This window comes from Gouania willdenowi, chromosome 11, assembly GCF_900634775.1.
Source record: "Gouania willdenowi chromosome 11, fGouWil2.1, whole genome shotgun sequence".
Lineage (NCBI taxonomy): Eukaryota > Metazoa > Chordata > Actinopteri > Blenniiformes > Gobiesocidae > Gouania > Gouania willdenowi.
The window spans coordinates 730,001-743,319 of NC_041054.1; the positions used below are offsets into that span (position 1 = coordinate 730,001).

At 37.3% G+C, this 13,319-nt stretch overlaps 1 protein-coding gene across 21 annotated transcripts in view; it reads left to right on the top strand.

Moving 5' to 3' along the window:
- LOC114471771 (plectin-like) overlaps window positions 1-13,319 on the top strand; it is a 105,040-nt gene that overhangs the window by 68,334 nt on the left and 23,387 nt on the right. For all 21 annotated transcript variants that reach the window (XM_028460659.1, XM_028460661.1, XM_028460662.1 and 18 more), the window contains 10 exons: window positions 2,820-2,986; window positions 7,521-7,636; window positions 7,872-7,978; window positions 8,249-8,368; window positions 9,589-9,684; window positions 9,773-9,900; window positions 10,327-10,420; window positions 11,564-11,718; window positions 12,779-13,115; window positions 13,189-13,266. In XM_028460659.1, the coding sequence (XP_028316460.1) occupies window positions 2,820-2,986; window positions 7,521-7,636; window positions 7,872-7,978; window positions 8,249-8,368; window positions 9,589-9,684; window positions 9,773-9,900; window positions 10,327-10,420; window positions 11,564-11,718; window positions 12,779-13,115; window positions 13,189-13,266 (1,398 nt within the window). The remainder of the gene's footprint in view (window positions 1-2,819; window positions 2,987-7,520; window positions 7,637-7,871; window positions 7,979-8,248; window positions 8,369-9,588; window positions 9,685-9,772; window positions 9,901-10,326; window positions 10,421-11,563; window positions 11,719-12,778; window positions 13,116-13,188; window positions 13,267-13,319) is intronic.

Below are 13,319 nucleotides of genomic sequence, written 5' to 3' on the forward strand. Positions count from 1 at the left end.
TCGTGGCACATTTCCATGTTCTTAGTTATCCACTTTACGTGTAGTCAAAGGGAAGCGAGTGATGCATGCTGGGAAACATCTGACTCTGATTTCCTGAGCCACAGTCGATTCTTCACGTTTTGAGGACCGCTTTATGCTGACACAGCAGTTTGTGATTAGACCCTCATACAGTACCCACTCCTCCAGACTAAACACTGGGGTCTGCTACTCATCTGATTTCTGGCTAATGTAGATCTTTACATCTGTGCGTCTCCATAGGCTCCGTGGGTGGGATCTTTATTTCGTAACATAAACGAGGCAAAACGGTTCCTCGCCTCGGCACGCGCTGCTGAAAGGGAAAGTATCCGTCAGTGAGCAGATGTGCTCCTGATGTGGTGCTTTGGATATACTGTATATATAGTGGGAGGAGTCTTTTTGTGCTCTATGGTTATGGTTCCCGTCGTTCTGGATGACTCAGAGGTTCCCAACATGGAGAACGTGTTAATATGAGAAGGTTTTTCCCAAATATCTGCAGGAAACCTCTGAGTTTTTCCTTTTTCTGCTGCTTTATGAAGAATCTTTCACTGAGGAAAACATCAAAATGTAGATTTTTTATTAACTCTGGTTGATGTGTCCAAAAACCTTTGAAATTTACTGATTAATAGATCAAAAGACATTATTATGCACCATATTTGTTTACATAACTTTTAAAAATGGGACAACTTTACAGTTTCTGAGCTTGATGATGTCACACGGCCTGTAAACATCCCATTGTTTATTAGTGGAGTGAAGCATTCAGCCTGATTTTTAGATCATTTAGCAGCTAAATGAAGCAGAGAAGAAGAGCTCTCTTAAGCTACCATTACTCTCCCTTAAACAGTGCGCTGACACGCTCTGGTGGCTGAAGTTAGCAAGTAAATCACAGACTATTGAAGATGCACAAACCCTGAGGATGGAAGTCCTTTAACAGTTCGTGATTTACTCAGTAACTTCAGCCACCAAACCGTGTCAACGCACTGTTTAAGGGAGAGTAAAGGTAGCTTAGGAGAGCTCTTCTTCTCTGCTTCATTGTCTACTACCAAATCACAGAGTTGGAACTGTCGCCCCCCTGTGGTCATACAATATTATTTGGCTAACTGTTGTTTTTATCCTCTTTCTGTAAATAAGTTTACATCCGCATCTTTAACTTTTCCTGATTATTTAGAGCAACTAAAAGCAACACAAGTTGTTGTTTTGGCTGAAAAAGTTGCTAAACAATTTAAAAAGCTGCTGAATGTTTCACTCCAATGGAAAACAATGGGAAAACGGTAAAATAGTCCCATTTTGAAAAGTTAATAAAACAAATATTGAGCATAATAATGTGTTTTTTTAGGCCATATAATAAGGATATTACAAATATTTGAAGCCACATTGGTTAAACAGCAGTAAATAGAAATGCCAGTATGTTCCTTCCTCCTTTTCCTTCAAACGCCCAACAAAACTTTGGCTTGTGAAGGTTCTGCTCTGAGTCATCATCACAGAACCAAACACGGGACTAAGTTTCCTAAACCGCAGAATCGTTATTTTAGTAGAAAGTTATGTTTTTATCCAATCATAATTTATTAAAGCAGCAAAACCAGGAGAATCACAGTCAGATGATGGTTTTAGTTCCATTTCCAGTTAAATATTATATATATATGTATTTTTTTACCTTACCAAACTGTTCCCACATAGTTCAATGTATTAGTGTAACTTTAATGACTCAGACATGAAATGTTACACACACACACACACACACACCCTCTGGGTTTGGCGAGCGTCAGGTCTGTCATGTGGTTTAAAGTGTAAGTGGTGTTTAATGTCAGTGGTTTTAAGATGTGACTCATCCTCATGCTGAGAGTAATGGGTGGAACATTTTAAAAAAATAAATAAATAAATAAATAACCTTTCATTAGATTCACTCTCATTTATGAGTCAAAGTAAAAGTCACTGCTGAAAAGATCATATTCAGGGTGTTTCCCTTATTCCTGTCATTTATTAGATGTGTGAAATGTAAAATATTTATTTTATCAGTGCTTGACTGACGTCGTATTAAATTTAAGAAAACAACATTTATATTTTGGATTTTTATTCTCATAATTTACCATAAATGTAGTTTTTCCTTAACCATGTTCAATTGTTTTTTTTCATTAAAACTTTAATGTGTGTGAATGTACTCTTATTTTTCATTTTTGAGCACTACGTAAACACAACTGACCTAAAATCACATAAAAAACATAAATTAAGGCGAAAAATGTTGTTTTTTTTAACTGAGAAAACATCAAAACATTTTTATAAATCAAATTGTAACCTTAAAATATAAATGTGAGTTGTAAAAAAAAAAAAAAATGTGGAAAATACAGTAAAAATAAAAGTTATGTAAATGTAGCTATTTACATTCAAACGCAGGTTTTATTACAGAAGTATAAAGTTTACTACTATTATTCTAAAGACATTTTTTTATTAACTCTAAATAAAATGCACTGGATAACAACAAAAACAAACAAATACACTAAACAGTAGAAATGCACAAAATGACTCCAAAAAACACGGAAAAATGCAAAACACACAAAATGACACAAAGAAAGACAGAAAAATATACACATTACAATACCACAAAAATACAGAAAAATTATGCTAAAACACACAACAATGAAAGAGAAAAATGTACAAAATGAAAACAAACAAAGATGGTAGAAAACTAAAGGAAATAACAAGACAAAAACTAGTTTATTCTTTTCTGTATTAATGCTGAGATTGTTTATTATTCTAAATACTGACTTTAACGTTTATCGTGTGACTTTTTGTGTCCGTCTGTGCAGATCTCTGACATCCAGGTGAACGGTCAGTCTGACAACATGACGGCCAAAGAGAAGCTGCTGCTGTGGTCCCAGAGGATGGTGGAGGGATACCAGGGGCTGCGCTGCGACAACTTCACCACCAGCTGGAGGGACGGGAAGCTCTTCAACGCCATCATTCACAAACACAGGTGAGACGAGTCAGTCCAGGGTTTTTAACTGGATGTTTTTAAAGTCAGCGTGGAGGAGAAAACTGGTTCAAACCAACACAAAATAACTCAGATCACTGTTATCTGAATTAAACAGGAGAGAATAATCAGATCCTAAACATCTTTATTAAAGGGATCCTCCACTGTTTTACCAATGTGTCCTAAAACCTTTAAAATGTACGTATTAGTAGATTTATGCCTAACAAAACATGTTTTTTACATAATTTAGCAGCTTTTTAAATCATTAAACAGCATTTTCAGTCAAATTGACAACTTGTGCTGCTTTTGGTTGATCTAAATAATCAGGAAAAGTTAAAGATGTTGATTTAACCCTTTTCAGGGCAACAGTTCCCACTCTGCAGTTTGGTGGTAGACCATGAAGCAGAGAAGAAGAGCTCACCAAAAGGACCTTTACTCTTCCATAAACAGTGCGCTGACACGCTCTGGTGGTTGAAGTTAGCGAGTAAATGATGGACTGTTGAAGACACACAAACCCTGAGGATAGAAGGACTTTTGAGTGGGAGTCTTTCAATTTACAATTTATTCGTTAACTTCAGCCACCAGAGCGTGTCAGCGCACTGTTACAAATACACAAAATGACTCCAGAAAAACACAGTGACAATAAAAATACATTAAAAATGAACAATAAACACACAGTAATACACAAAAATACTCCAAAACACACAAAAATGATGATAGAAATATACTAAATGACCCAGGAACACACAAAATCACATTAAATAACTATAAATCTAACCTTTTAAGTCTAAAAAAACCCACAAAATGGCTTAAAAATGGTACGAAACAACAAGAACAAATATATAAAGTGTCCCGAAAACACAATAATACACCAAATTAACTAAAAATGCCTAAATTGACAATAGAAATTGAAAACAATGGGATGTTTACAGGCAGTGGGGCCACGTGACATCATCAATCACATGATTTCAAGATGGAGGAACACTGGCTCTAAAACTGTAAAGTAGTCCTATTTTTAAAAGTTAATAAAACAAATATGATGCAAAATAATTAGTTTTGTTAGACAAAGATCTACTAATAAGTACAGTTAAAAGATTTTAGGCCACATTTGTAAAAACAGTGTTTGGATCCCTTTAAAGAAAGAAGACATATTTGAACAGAGACACAATCTCTCCACCATCTATAATCGACTCTTATTGTGGACAATCAGGGTTAATCAACTGTACAGTATTGATCCCAGACTCAGAGCTGATAAACCCTCTTCTATAAAGTGTCCACGCTGCAGACGAACCTGCCTGGACTTGGAGTCTCATAACATTCACACACATCTGTGAACGAGTCGTCACATTTCTCGCGCTGTTATGCAGCTTCTTTTTTCCTGCTTTGGCAGAGTTTGTCCTACTTTAGTGTCTCAGCAGCTCGTTGGACGTGTCAGGACAGAAGAAGGAACGAATGTTGTCCATCAATCATTCAGAGAACGTAAAAATGTCAAGTCTGAGCAAATCTGCCTTTTTCGTCAAATTAGTCATTTTTGTTCAAAAATTAGTGCAGCTTTGTGAATCATATAATTTATTTATTCGATAATACATATATAGAAAATGGTTACAAAAACACAAAAAATCTAAATGAAAATACACAAAATTACCCAAAAACACACAATATTACACAAATTGACATAAAAATGTACAAAATGACAATTCAAATACAGAAAGTGGTTACAAACACACAGAAAATGACAAGAAAAACACATATAATGACCCATAAACACAAAATAATAAACAAAATGACCGAAAAATGCACAAAATGACAATACAAATATAGAGATTGATATTACATAGTATTCTCTATATCTATGATGTTATATACTTAGATTATTACAAGACAAGCTCCTTTAAAAGGTAATTAACTTAATACACACCTGTTTTATTTGTGTTGTATTAAGTTTTCCTTCATCTTAATGTAAATCACAGCTTTTATCTTCCAGCCTCATGTAGAACCCTGAGAATGGGACATTTGATAGAAAAACACCACTTGGAATCAAAGTTTGCACAGAGTAAAAAAAAGTGGATGTATAGAATACACAAAATGACCCAGAAACACACAATAAAACACAAAATGACCTAAAAATGCACAAAATGACAATACAAATACAGAAACTTGTTACAAATACCCCAAAATTCTAAATGAAAACCCACAAAATTACCAAAAAATGCATAAAATGACAATACAAATACAGAAAATGATCACAAAAATATTGAATAAGATGACCCAGGAACACACGAAAACATGTTAAATGACTATAAATCTAACCTTATCTAATCTAAAAATATACAAATAGGCTCAAAAAACTCACGAAACAATAAAAAATTCATAAATTGACCCAAAAACACACAATATTACACAAAATTATCACTTGGAGCCAAAGTTTGCACAGACTAAAAAACCTGGGTGTTACAGATTAATGTAAGAGGGAGTAAAATGTTGCCCTGAAGCTACGTTTAGTGGAGGCTCGACAGGTTGCAGCAAAGCGCTCGCTGCTTCCTGTTCTCAGGTAGATTCTCTGGAGGTGGTGGAGCAGAAGGATGTTGGTTTTTTACTCCTGATGACCAGCGTGTGACACCATGTACTCCCTGAGGAGGAAGTTCGGCTCTAAGCGGCGTCTCCACAGTGCGTCCAGCAGCACCGCGGGCTCCGTCAGTGACCTGGAGGACCGGGTGGTGATGCTGTGTGAAGACGTTCCCACCGAGCGCTGCTACGACCAGAGGAGCCTGGGAACCCGCTCCACCCTGGGCTCCCAGGGCGAGGAGCAGGAGTCGGGGTCCGACCCTCACCTGGTCCACCCGAGCCGGGAGAGGCAGTCCTACAGGGGGGCCTGTAAGGACCCACGGAGGGAATACTATGTCCAGAGGGTCGTACAAGTGTAGGAACACCTCCAGTTCTCCTCGCTCTGCACGCCTCATGCTCTTTCCTTTATTTCGGTTCTTCTGAGAGTATTCTTTCCTTTCTCGCCTGTCCTGACACGTAATCAGACTTATGTTATTGGTTCGTGATCTGAAGGAGGAATTTTAATCCTCTCAGCTGTCAGGCGTGTGCTGACCTGCCCTGTGTTACTGTAAATCCTGGAGAGCTGCAGTCCTGCTTGTTTAGAAGCAGCGAGACGTCTAAAACAAGCAGAACAGCAGCTCTCCAGGACTGAACGTGCAGAGTCGTTTAAATGAACCTGAAAGTGAAGACGAGCCTGTTCCAGTCCTTTGGTCTAAAACATGGGTGTCCAACTCATTCTAGTTCAGGGACCAGTTTGATCTGAAGTGGGCCACAGATTTCAGCAGGAAAAAGAGCAATTTCAACATTAATGTGCCCTAGTTTGCAGTTCCAGGTATAAACTAGGCTAGACCTGTATTCACAGGGTAAATATATATTTGGCATATTTGAAAAAATTGTCAAAAATAACCTGTATCTGGATATGTTGACAAGTTTGTTCTTTTTACTAATTAAATTGAAAGTAATAATGCAGGAAAAAACAGAAGACTGACCTTTACCTTAAATATGACCTTGAGCGAAGGTCAAGGTCACACATTGAAAGGAAATGTTGTTCAATGGTACCAGTCTGAGCACTGCATCTCAATTTGTGGCCAAGTTATAGGAAAAAAGTTTTTTTTTTTTTTTTGTGACGTCATGAACTTTGACCCCTACTGATCTTTTTACTGGTAGGTCGTATAACTTCAGTCCAAGAAATAAAATACTCCACTTGAGATGAACTTTTCATAAATGTAAGCATCAAACTTGTACAATAAACATTCATTGAGATATGGAAAATTTTGGTTTTTGACACTTGGCGCAACCTTGACCTTGACCTTGACATTTTGTCTCCAAAAAGGTCGACTTCACATCCTTAACATTGTCCGTATGAGATGACATATGTGTCATTAGTGCTGCATTAAATGTCTAGGAGGATTTCTAGGACAAAGGAGTTGTGGAAGAAAAATAATAATAAGAACTCCTACAATTACAATGTATTTGGCAATTATCAATTGCCAAATACAATTACACAAAAAGTATATGAGACCGACAATATCCAAGCATTAAGTGACCCTTAAACTTAAATTCACTTACATTCCCTTGATATAATATAAACACTTTTTATTTCATTTAATAGAATAATTTAAGGAAATTTAAGGGATTTGAAGAAAAAAAATAATAATAATAATAATTGTCATCAGTTTGAGATCATGTGATATAAGCATGGGAAAATTTGTAAATTTGTATCCATGTGTATTTGGAAGACGTGAGATAGCTACAACTGAGTTATTTTGTAATTTACAAAATGATACGATGATGTTTTTTCTGCCATTTTTACTTCCTCCCGTGGGCCAACTTAGATGCTCAAAAGGGCCAAATTTGGCCCCCGGTCCTTGAGTTTGACACATTTGATCTAAAAGCTCATCTTGTTTCTCAGGAAGTCAAGTATTTGGCTTGATTTGGATGATGATGGATTGATGATGAATGGATGGATGATGTGTGATCTTCTCATTCTCAGGCCTTCTCTGATAGACATGGGTCAGGTTTACCGTCACAGCAACCAGGAGAACCTGGAACAAGCTTTCAGCGTCGCAGAGAGAGAACTGGGAGTCACTAGACTGTTGGATCCTGAAGGTGAGAACGCACGCATCAAGATAAGATCATCAAGATAAGATCATCAAGATAAGATAAGTCAGGATAAGATAAGTCAGGATAAGATAAGACAGGATAAAACAGGATGAGATAAGATAGAATAAGCCATCGTACCAGATCAGACTCAGTAGATCCAATGACGTCACGTTCAAAGGCAGTCCTTCAGTTATTCTCAGTTTTAATGTTTAATGTTGGTTTATCATGTGGTTCTCTACAGATATGGACGTTCCTCATCCAGATGAGAAATCCATCATCACATACGTGTCGTCTCTGTATGACGCCATGCCCAGAGTCCCTGACGTCCAGGACGGAGTCAAAGCCAACGTGAGTCACACTTTTCATCATCGATAATCATTCCTTCTGATAATATCAGCTCTAAGTTGTTAAGATAAACACACAATAACACAGAAAATGACCTAAAAATGCACAAAATGACAATAAAAATACAGAAAAATCCAAATATTTATTCAAAAAATGATCAAAAACATCTAGAGCTAACCTTATGTAATCTTAAAATACACAAAATGGCTAAAAAAACCTGATGAAACAGCCATCCTATAACTAACCTGTGTGTGTGTGTGTGTGTGTGTGTAGGAGCTGGAGCTGCGTTGGCATGAGTACTATGAGCTGGTCACCATGCTGCTGCAGTGGATGAGACACCACATCGTCGTCTTTGAGGAGAAAAAGTTTCCCACCAGCTACGAGGAGATAGAAGTGAGTTATTTATCTACGTTGTGTTCCACACATTAAACTAAAGTTCACCTCTGTTCACAGATTTAAACTCTCACACTTTTAAAGAATCTGAATGTTTTCAACACTTTCGGGCTCCGACTGCTTTGTATTAACGGTGGATTATTATTATTATGAGATCCATTTTTTCTTTATTTTTCTTAAGTACATTTTTTCATCTGATTTGAATCATTATTTAATGATTTTGTGACATTTTATGCTGCAAACTGGTGTCTTTCGTAGTTTGATCATTTTTGATTCATTTAGATTTTCTTTCGTTTCTATTGATGATTGATACAGATTCCACTTCATTCTTCATCACCATCACCTGCAACACTCGCCTGCCTCTCAACGCATTGTTTGTTAAAAGGATTCTTCACTGTTGAAATGTCATTATTAGTAGATCTATGCTAACAAAACACATTATCATGCACCATATTCATACTTTACAGTTTTAAAATCTGTGTTCCTCCATCTTGAAATCACATGATTGATGATGTCACACGGCCCCACTGCCTGTAAACATCCCATTGTTTTCTGTTGGAGTTTAACATTCAGCCTGATTTTTAGATCATTTAACAGATTTTTAGATCATTTAACAGATTTTTAGATCATTTAACAACCAACTTGTGCTGCTTTTAGTTGCTTTAAAATAATCAGGAAAAGTTAAAGATGTCGATGTAAACCTTTTGTTGACAGAAAAAGAATAGAAATCGTGAAAAATAATCTCACTGCACGGGAGACAGTTCCAACTCTGTCGTTTGGTAGTAGACAATGAAGCAGAGAAGAAGAGCTCTTCTAACCTTTCCTCTCCCTTAACCAGTGCGCTCACATGCTCTGGTGGCTAAAGTTAGCAAGTAAACAAACAAACAACACAAACCAAGAGGATAGAAGTCCTTTTGGGTGAGATTTACTTGCTAACTTTAGCCACCAGAGCGTGTCAGGACACTGTTTAAGGGAGCGTAAAGGTCCCTTAGGAGAGCTCTTCTTCTGTAAAACTGTAAAGTAGTCCCATTTATAAAAGTTAATGAATAATGGTGTATAATAATGTGTTTTGTTTGACATAGATCTACTAATAAGGACATTTAAAAAATTTTAGGCCACATTTGTAAAAACAGTGGAGGATCCTTTTTTTTTTTTTTTTTTAATTACGATTGAAAAAAAGTGTGACTTTTTTTTTTTATCACATTTCAATTTTTTTGCAGATTCTTTGGCGTCAGTTTCTAAAGTTCAAGGAAATTGAGCTTCCTGCAAAGGAGGCCGACAAGAACCGATCCAAACACATCTTCAAGTCCTTCGAGGTGCGTTTTTTTTCAATGTCAGAAAAGTGCTGAGATAAGCCTGTTTTAAATAGATCTGAGTGTGTAACGGTTTTATGTTGGTGCGCAGGGCGCGGTCCAGGCCGGGCAGGTCAAAGTGCCGCCGGGTTACCATCCCTTTGACGTGGAGAAGGAGTGGGGTCGCCTCCACGTGGCCATCCTGGAGCGAGAGCGCCTCCTCAGGACAGAGTTTGAGAGGTAGACGCTTCACGTTGTCAAAGCAAACCTTAGATGAGTTTTTTTTTTAGAAATCAGCAGGAAACCACTCGGCTGCTGGAAAGTTGCGTGAATGCCACCACTGTGACTCATTTCCTTTAAACCAGAGGTTTTGTAGGGGCGGGGAAGTAAGAAATCACACCAGGGCAAACACATGACAACCATTGCATCGCCATGGTTACCATTTCACAGTAATTTCGTAGTGGCCCAATAAAAGATGAGTAGTTTTTAGATTTGAGTTATTCCAGGGTTAGAGAAGCAGTAGATGATGGCGTTCATGCAGCAGGGATACGATATGAAGTTTTTACTGGGTCACAGGACACAGTGAGTGGGGTCACTGAGTAATGGAGGTGTTTTATTGTTGTTTGATGCTTTGTGTTAAAACTCATAAAAAAAACTCTTCCACAGGCTGGAGCGTCTGCAGAGGGTTGTGGGGAAGGTTCAGATGGAGTCTGGAGTGTGTGAGGAGCAGCTCAACCAGGTGGAGACGCTGCTGCAGGCGGTGAGACACACCTTTATGTTCATTCAGATTCAGAATACTTTATTTGGTTTCAGTTACATCTCATCCAAGAAACATAAAAAGTGTGCCCTATTAATGAGGGGCACAGTGTGGAATTAGGAAAAAAAAACCTCCTCAGCACATAGAGCAGGGGTCTGCAACCTACGGCTCTGGAGCCTCATGTGGCTCTTTGACTGTTTTGTGATGGCTCCCTATAGTTTAGAAAAAAAAAATCAGAAAATGTTATTTCTTACAGAGGGTGTTGATGTTTAATGACATTAACTTCAAATAAAATTATGACAAAAACCTTTTGTTAACCTAAAAATAAATCACATTGTGCATAAACCATCAACTATCTCTGCACCTGTGGATAACCTTAAGTTTTAAATCCCTTTATAAATAACTGAACTAATAAAAAAAACTATTCTGGAAGAAAATAGAGATTTTATTTGTGTGTGGAACGTTTTATTTAACTGCCAACATGTTGGCTTAGTATGCATACTTGATATTAGTAAAAATGAGTAATGAGCATGTGTGGACTGAGTGAGATTAGACAAAATGGCTCCTTTAACAGTAAAGGTTGCAGACTGCTGACAGAGCAAAATAAAAAACAGTAGCATCAACTACAGCAGCAAAATTTGCGAATAAAGCACGTGTGGACTCATGACTCAGCAAAACTGCCGTCAAACCAAACGCTGTCAAATGACATGGCCTCAGGCTTCAAAATAAAAGCTGTCAGACAACACGAATCATTCATACTTTTATTACTTCTGTTGTAGTGTGGAATGTTAGAAAAGACTTGATTATTAATAAAAACACACCCATTTGACCCATTAACAAATGGATTACATGTCATTAACATTTTAGAATGGGAATATTCTATGATTGAATAAAATACAGTAAATAAAAAAATGAAATATAAGATATTGAAAAAATAAATCTAATAAAACAATATATATTGTATCAAAGATTTTAAGTCCAAAAAAATCTAATATTCGTTTCCTGGCTGATATTGGACCTATATCATTATCGGATCGGGACACCCCTAATTGTAAAACCATCTGAAAAATTGAGTCAATTATATATATTTATATAATTGAACGTGTTTATAATGAGTGACCTTGTTTATGTTTGTTTGCGCTGCAGGACATGAGGACGATGAGTTCAGGGAAAGCCCCCCAGCACGCTGCAGAGGTGGAGGCCGACCTGGAAAAGGCAGAAGGAATGATTCGCTTCCTCTTCAACGACGTCCAGCTGCTGAAAGATGGACGCCACCTGCAGGCTGAGCAGATGTATCGCAGGTACAAACATGATCGATTAATGCTGAGGTGTCAAACGACCCAGTTTTACCTCAAATCCATATTTTTGTGAAAGAAAAAAACACAAATTCAAATAAAAGTCTGAAAGTGAAGCAATTGGGGAAAATTTCTTAACTTTGCCACAAATTTTCTGAAAATGTACATTGTAATTTGCCAGAATTAGTGAGAATTTTCCAGGTTTCTAAAAATAATTTCAATGCTACTGTAAATAATGTAACTGCAACCCCCATCATATTTGATCTACAGCTTATATGGTCATTTACAAAAAATCAGTTTTTGCTGTAATTTTAATTGGAACAATATCTTCCTACGGGCCAGATTAGATACTCTGGAGGGCCGAATTTGGCCCGCGGGCCTTGAATTTCACACATGATTAATGTAACAGTAGTTGATAAATCAGGTGAAATGAGTTCCATAATCCTGTTTTTCACTATAAATACAAAAAGTCACCACATGGTAAACTATAGTAGTTTTTGTCATTCCTTTATTTTTGTTTCTTTTCAAATTTAATAAAACACTTTAAAAAAAAAAAAAAAAAGAAAGCAATGAAAAATAATTGTTAAAACTATAAAACAATAAATTCAACACAAAATAGTTTTATACTAAAAAAAAAGAATATTTTTGTATTTTTTTTTATTTTTAATAACATGTTAAATAGTTTTCATAGTTTTCATCAACAATAACTAGACTATGATTAATTAAAATAATACATGTGGAAGAAAACATAAAAGTATGAAATCCAATCAGAACAGAGTTTCTTTTTTAGACGGTATCCCATATAAGGTTAATAAATGTAATTACACCTTTAAAAAATATCTAGACTATAATTGAGATATTCCTGAGGACAAAATTTTTATAAAAAAAATCTGAATTCTGAGAAAAAACATCAAAATTGAGGACTTTTTTCTCAGAATTCAGAATAGTTTCTCTCAGAAAAATAATAATTTGAATAAAATATTAGACCTGGTTCAGTGGCTCTCGTCCTGTTGCTAAATGGATAAACCAGAGTTCTATCAGAGATGTGATTGGTGCTGTTTTCCAGAGTCTATCGTCTCCATGAGAGGCTGGTGAACCTTCGAAGCGAGTATAATCTGCGTCTGAAATCGGGCGTCACGACCTCTCAGATCCAGATGACCCAGATGCACTCGGCTCAGGTGCTGCAGCAGGCGGCCGTCAGGGTGCGGCCAGAGCTGGACGAGGTCACGCTGCGCTACATCAGAGACCTGCTGGGCTGGGTGGAGGAGAACCAGCGGCGGGTGGACGAGGGCCAGTGGGGCTCCGACCTGCCCACCGTAGAGTCCCAGCTTGGCAGTCAAAGGGGTCTGCATCAGTCTATAGAGGAGTTCCGCTCTAAGATAGAGAGGGCCAAGGCCGACGAGGTGAGTAACAGACGAGTTGTGTTCACGTTAGCATCAGATCATGGTCTGTAACTTTAGCGTTTTCTCCCTCCAGAGTGAGATCACACCCAGCAGTAAAGCTGCGTACCGGGAATATCTGGGAAAACTGGAGCTGCAGTACGGGAAGCTACTGGTGAGACGCCATTTATCTATAATACATGATTATCTAGAACCTCTCTGATTAAC